Raw genomic sequence first — 7,353 nt, 5'->3', positions numbered from 1 at the left:
TGCCAAAAAGACTCTGAAATATTTAAATAGCCTTGCTTTGAAGAAAAATTACGTCTTTACGAGGTGAAAGTTTAATGCCAATTATTTGTATACATGCATTTAAGAGATTCTGAATTACAGATCATATTTATAATGTACTCAAACACTTTAGATATTTTCAAAGTAAAGCTAAAATATTAGGATTTTCTTCTTCTTCTTCATTTTTTCAAAAAGTATACATGCATTTAAGAGAACTATAGATCATATTTATAGTGTACTTAAACAGTTTAGATGTTTTCAAAGTAAAGCTAAAATCTTAAAATTTTCTTCTTGTGCTTCATTTTTTCAAAAAGTAACTCTATTATAACCATGAAAAGAATAAGATTATTACTTCTTTCTAGCTCTTGGTTATTTTAAAAGTAGTGTATCATGTGTTTAGAGTATTTTTTTATAAGACAATTCTTTGAATTGATAGATAATAGGTAATAAGAAATGAATTCTTGATAGGCTTTGCAACCACCCATTATTTTTAAGAAAAAAGAAGGTCAGTGTTAACTAGATATGGGGTGTTGCAAAGGGAGAGTTTTTCCGGCGATGAATGTATGGAACATAGTGAGAGCTCGTGAAGGTTGGGATTGGGGTACCATGTGGGAAGCACCCCTAATTGTTGCATAGCTCAACAAATCATCATAGACTTGAGTCCATCCAGCAACCTGAATCAAGTGATTCTTCTCAAATATTAATACACATCCTAACATAAACATTCTCAATTATTAATACACACATTTATATGGGTTTTTTCTAACATCCTAACATAAACATTAATACACATCGTTAACAGAAACATTCTCAAATATTAATGCACACATTTATATGGGTTTCTTCTAACATCCTAACATAAACGTTCTCAAGTATATTATAATACACAGATTTATATGGGTTTCTTCTCACATGTGAATACACACCCTAAGACACCCTACCAGAAACATTAAATCAAAGTGCAGAACATTGGGAACCCATTCCTTTTGAACTAAATGCATATAGGGAAAATTTTCACTTAAACTAATTACAACATAACACCCCCTAACACACCCTAGGACACCCTAACACAAACATGAAATCAAAGTGCAAAACATTCGAAACCCAATCCTTTTGAACTAAATGCATATGGTACAAAGGGGAATTTTTTCACTTGAACTAATCACAACATAATTATGGTAAGTAAAGGTAACTCATAGCATTCTAAATTCAGAATATTTTCTCAATTTTCATAGCATTCTAAGAGCACAAAGAACAATTGATGGGAATGTTTTGATGTACCTGACCCTTGTTGTACCAGGCTGTGTATGGTACACTTGTGCTCAACTTCAAGTCCCTTGCTATATTGTTGATCAGTGTGCGTGTACCTGTAAGCGGTATGACACTGTCTTGATCGCCACTGCAAGTATAAGCAAATCCTGATAAGTTTTCAACATTGAAAAGGTGCGCCCCACCAGCACCCTTGTTTTGAACCAGGAAAAAATGGTGTTAATGATCGTGCAGTTTGCTTATATAACCTGTAAATGAAAACACGAAGACCGCTGGCAATGAGATCTCTGAGAACTGACACAGTCCCATGCCTGTATAACTCGACTGGATCATACTTGATATGGCTGTAATTATAATTTACCGGCAATGCCTCTGTATTAGCAAACCAATTATTGCTGCAATACAGATTCTGTCACAAACATTCGCTTGTTTTGTGATTGATTAATTAGTCATTATTACCTTGAGCATTGCGACCAACTGTAATTCAAAAACGTTGTGTTAGCATGAAGCGCCTTTTGAACCTCCGGCTTATTCAAGTATTGAGACACCTCGTTGTTGATGCAGACGTCCACACCAAGGTCTATTTGTGGCATATTTTTCACAGCTTGCTGTAATCGGAACAAAGAGACCATGCTTATACACATTATCGCCTGATTAGAGATCACAATCTTAGATTGAAAATATCAAAAATTCCCTTCAGAGCTCAGTCTCCATAATATATCCTTGAAACTAATTATTTTCATGCTTTCAAACTTTGTTTTTTTGATATTTGTGTTAAAAAAATAAAACTATGAAAATCATTTTCATGTTTTCAAACTTTTTTTTTGATATGTGTTGAAAAAACATTTGATTTCTTTATATACTTATATATAAAACGATTATAAGAAATCAGCAAGTTTGGAACTTGTCGATGCACTTAATTGCATGACATTTTATATTTGTGCAAGTTGAAAACTAGAAAGTATTTTATTGGTTTTTTTATTCAAATATATATATATATATACATGGAATGTGGGTGTAGACATATTTTATATGAAAACTAGAAAGTATTTTATTTGTTTTTTTTTCAATTAGTTCACCACACTTAGCCCATATATATGATAGAAGGATAAAACTTAGCCCATATATATTATCAAAGGAAAAAGTAAAACGATGGCCAACTTTGAGCCCTCCCTAGTATAAAGCCAGGAGGGCACTCTAACTAAATGATAATGTGATTCCTCGGGTTTATCTTAGGGGTAGCGCCAGTGCTCACATAACCTAGTTTGTAGCGTAATTTTCTTGACTGAAATTAACAAGGAATTCGACATTGTCCTTAATTTTAAGGGATGAAATTTTGACATTTTAGTTATAAATCCCAGCATTTGAATGATTTCTAGTGATTTTCAAGTCCAAATCTTGATTAAGCCTAAGCATTGCCTGTAATTTTAGGGTTGGAAAAAATGCTGTTTTCAAGTACTGGGTAGCGCCTTTGCCTCTGTAGAATGGGAGCTACAAGGTTTGGATCTACCTACTCCCAAAGTGGAAAGTGATGCCATGTTATTGAGTACCCTCTCTTGCATTTTAAAACAAGAAAACTGTGCATTTTAAAAAGCGATACCATGTAATTGAGTATCCTCTCTCACATTGTAAAACAAAAAAAAGAAGTGTATTTTTAATTGTAAGATGCAAGATTGATATTCATTTATTTGATTTGATTTTTTTTTTTATATTTTGGTTTATTTTTTTATTTCTAGAGAGAGAGAGAGAGAGAGAGAGATGGGGTAAAGGCAGCTTACACGCATGTTATGCAAGGTGGTGGTTTGTAGGTTGGAGCAAACGTCGATGATGACGTCGTAAAGGTTGACGAAGCTGCCGATTTCTGTGGAGGAGACGTTGAGGGCGTCTGTGCACACCTTGGGCACCCTCTCCTCCACGTAGTCTTGCAGGTACGTCGCCCAGTCGCACGACACTGTCACAGCTGCTGTGGCCGCGTCCTCATTCATCCCATGCGACCAATAGTAGTCCGTCACAGCCTCCTCATCCGCCACCCACTCCAGTGCCGGGTTGCCAATCTACGGCCACACCGCAACATTTCATCATCATCATCATTCCAGCTACCCCGTCACCATATTCACAATTCCTTGCCCCCTCTCCCCCGTCCGATAGATCATATTTGGTCTCTTGGGATTGTTCCTACGACGTTAAAAGAGCTGCTTCTTTTTCTTCTTCTTCTCTCTCTCTCACGCACATACACGCGATCCTTAATGGATAGATCTCAAGCCCTATATCAACTCCCCACATACACATACAGCCCTTGTTAGATCTCTAGCCCTATATCTTCTTCTTCTTCTTCTCTCTCTCTCACACACATACACGCGATCCTTAATGGATAGATCTCAAGCCCTATATCAACTCCCCACACACACATACAGCCCTTGTTAGATCTCTAGCCCTATATCAACTCCACACACACACACACCATCCTCAATGGATAGATCTCAAGCCCTATATCAACTCCCCACACACATACACATACAGCCCTTGTTAGATCTCCAGCCCTTTATCAACTCCACACCCACACACACGGTCATTAATGGTGGATAGATCTCAAGCCCTATATCAACTCCCCGCACACATACACATACAGCCCTTGTTAGATCTCAAACCCTCCCACACACATACACATTCAGCCCTCGATAGATCTTCAGCCCTTGATAGATCTCCAGCCATATATCAACTCCCCACACATACAGCCCTCGATAGATCTCAACCGCTGTATCAACTCCCCACATACACACATATAGGCCTTGATAGATCTCAAGCTCGATGTTAGAAATAAACTTTTTTTTATAAAACCAGTGAAAAAAAGGATGACCTTCAAACTCAACCAATTTTTATTGAAAAAAATGTATAGATTAAGATTTGAATTTTTAAATTCAAGGCTAGGTAAATTTTCAATCGTTTTTGTTTTTGTTTTTTTTTCAATTTGAGCCGTAAAAATTACACTAAAGGACAGTTTTTTCCTGACACGGAGCTATTTAATTTAGGAAGAGAAAAACCGAGCAGCTAGCGAGCAACAAAGCAAAGCAGATTAAAGAACATTGCATTTGAATGCTTCCAATGATTAAAGAACATTGCATTTGAATGCTTCCAATTTAAAATACTTACTGCAATGGCTTTTAGGTTGAGAATGGAATTGCCATGCTGCTTCATGTAGCTCATTATAAGTGCAGATAGTTGTGGAATATAATGCCCTGCATACCACACATAGCTTATAGATTAGCTCTCACGCTTGATTAAAGGTAGATCAATTATTAGATTTGCGCCTACATGGTGCATATTAATATGATTATTAAGGTACCACCTGCATAGCTTTCCCCAGTGATGTAGAAACTCCTGCCTTTATACTCTGGGAACTTTTCGAGCCAGTTGAGCACAAAAGCCAGATTGTCTTTGGCTGAAATATTAAGCAGTAAATTAAATGGGAAACATTGGCATTAAGATCTATAATGCGAGAGCAAGAGTAATTATAATAAATTGATGTGGTTCTAAACAGTCATGATTAGCTGCTGATAACCACCTGCTATGGTGTCATTGAGGCCTAGGTAGTCATCTGTGTTATTGGAGTAGGAAAATCCAACGCCAGCAGGAGACTCCACAAACAGAAGATTTGAATCTGTGAAGCAATTAAACGGATTTAATTCATGATTATTATTTTTCTAAAAATCTAGATGCATTGAGTTATACAGTATGTATATTAGTATATTATGGCTAGATTACTGTGCATAATTGTACATATACTATGGCTAGATTACTGTGCATAATTGTACATATCCTATGGCTAGATTACTGTACATAATTGTACATATACAATTACTGTACATATATAATTACTGTGCATAACTATTATGGCTGGATTACTGTACAGTAATTGTACACATACAATTACTGTACATATATAATTACTGTGCATAACTATTATGGCTGGATTACTGTACATAATTGTACATATGTAATTACATCTGTTCCAAGAGTATTTATTTCTTATGAGAGAGTTGCCGCGAGGTTGGAACGGGCCGATTTCCGTCAATGCTCCGACTCCCACAGATGAGCACCCAGGCCCTGCACGTCCCCATAACAAATTATTACGTACATTAAGCAATTAAATCTTACCTTTGTTATATAATGCTGTCTAATATACAAATGATCTCCAAAAAGAAATCATATTCGCTTAGGATAATCTCTGTTAAAGCTTAAATTTAATTTTTGGAATGATCACAGAAAGCCTGCGCCAGAGATATTGATGCAATCTTAATACTTACAAAAAAACTTCTAAAAACCAACTTGGGGAGATCAAATCTAAGCTTAATCTTATAATCCTAGCTGAGAATATGATTAATTTTTACAAATCCAAAGAGAGATTATTATCAGCTTAATGATCAAGCACGGACTACTAGATACATTAATTGGATTGATTAATGTCTTAATTGGACCATAGTGGGGCGGCACCTCCATTGAGCCATAAAGTCAAAGGCTTGTTTTGGCTGTGGTACTCGGACTCTGCAAAGTAGTAGAACAAAGCCCGGCCGGCTTGAGCATCCACAGTAACATAGCCAGAGTATTGTTTGAAAGGCACATCTTTGGGTTGATTTGGCAAGGCAACAATAAGGTCCTCGGAAGGAGCAGCCAACACAGCCAAATTAAAATTATGAGAAGATTGAGAGCATAGGTTGATGAGAAGAAGTCCAACACTAATTAAGACTAGCAAACAGCTCATGATTATTTGTCAAAATTGGGGTTAATGTATGGGATTATGACCTAATGTAAACAAACAAGTCTCCTAATGTATGGGATTATGGCCTAATGTAAACAAGCAAGTCTCCTCTATTCAAATTATATGAATGATCCAACCAAGAGAGCTTATGTTCTTGTAGCTAAAATATGCCGCCTTCTCGAAGAACCCAATGTATGCTTGATGACAAACTTTGGATTCTCCATTGAATTGAATATATGACAAATAATTGCATTCCCATGGCCCCTTGCCCAACCCAATGCTTTTAATATGTTAACCCCATTTTTCAATCATCAGGCCATTGGATCTTCTTCCTGATTTTGGATCACTTGCCACCACATGACCTCCCCCCTTTTGATCCTACCTTCTTATCATGACCTCCCTCCCTTTTGATCCTACCTTCTTATCATGACCTCCTTTGCCTTTTGTATTATTCAATACGAAAGCCCTTATACTAGCAACTTTCATCTTTACAACTTGTCAGGACTCATCTTGTTTCAAGAAACTAAGCCTCTTTTGTTGACAAATGACACATCCTTAGTGAGTCAATCCGCACCTCCATGTACCTCGAAGCATGTTTTGGATGCAACTAATTGTCTTATTGCAACTCATGTGCGCTTTATCTCTTATGATGTAGCATATCATGTATTAATGCCAATTATAAATTGTGCATGCCAATCACATGAGAATGAATTTTACTTCACCTTATCAAAAGTGGAGTGTAAAAAGGAGAGGGAGGGAACCGAGGACATGTCGATATAATTATTATATCACAATTTGCACCTCTCTCTCTCTCTCTCTCTCTCACACACACACACACACACATGCACGCGCACACACACACACACACATGCATGGATGTATCTATGCACACCACACACACACACACACACACTCACTCACTCACAGTCACCACTCACTCACATGCACATGCATACACACAATATATGTGCATGTACACTCAAACATGCTACAAAAAACCATGAAAAAAGGATGACCACCTTTCATCAGCTTTTTAAAAGTGAAAAAATATATATTTGGATACTCATGTATACTTTGACCAAGTTCTTGCCAAATATGTGGCTTGTGTATGCTAATGTGTCACTTCAAAATCTCTTCATCTTTCTCTTGGTAAAAGAAGAGGTGGATCTAGAACTGATAACCAAGCGATGTCAACTCTATGATGTAAACAATATTGAATCTTGCATAGAAACATTTTGTCCAAGAGAATGGCAAATTTCATTCTTGTTTAAACATACTACTTGGTCTTCATACCATATGGCTCAATGATA

General features: G+C 36.7%; 1 protein-coding gene across 1 annotated transcript; it reads right to left on the bottom strand.

Annotated features, from left to right (window-relative positions):
• Window positions 1-312: 312 nt before the first annotated feature.
• On the bottom strand, window positions 313-6,181 carry LOC147616661 (serine carboxypeptidase-like 46). The gene is made up of 10 exons (XM_086777129.1): window positions 5,779-6,181; window positions 5,290-5,391; window positions 4,850-4,945; window positions 4,634-4,726; window positions 4,438-4,523; window positions 3,066-3,341; window positions 1,747-1,895; window positions 1,536-1,631; window positions 1,300-1,417; window positions 313-692 (listed from the first exon to the last, which is right to left on the bottom strand). Exons 1-10 carry the CDS (start codon window positions 6,044-6,046, stop codon window positions 531-533), a joined length of 1,446 nt encoding a protein of 481 aa, XP_086633255.1. The 5' UTR covers window positions 6,047-6,181; the 3' UTR covers window positions 313-530.
• Window positions 6,182-7,353: the final 1,172 nt, after the last annotated feature.

Source organism: Cibotium barometz, chromosome 38 (genome assembly GCF_041138505.1).
Source record: "Cibotium barometz isolate CiBa-2024 chromosome 38, ASM4113850v1, whole genome shotgun sequence".
NCBI lineage: Eukaryota > Viridiplantae > Streptophyta > Polypodiopsida > Cyatheales > Cibotiaceae > Cibotium > Cibotium barometz.
This window is presented reverse-complemented; position numbering and strand designations above follow the sequence as displayed.

Excerpts from the sequence above, each read along its gene's own strand:
- LOC147616661 (XM_086777129.1), bottom strand. The coding sequence starts at position 6,046 with ATGAGCTGTTTGCTAGTCTTAATTAGTGTTGGACTTCTTCTCATCAAC. Across the intron at positions 4,727-4,849 it reads CCTCAATGACACCATAGCAG|CCAAAGACAATCTGGCTTTT; the intron begins GTGGTTATCAGC and ends TTAATATTTCAG. Across the intron at positions 1,632-1,746 it reads AGTTGGTCGCAATGCTCAAG|CCATATCAAGTATGATCCAG; the intron begins GTAATAATGACT and ends TTATAATTACAG.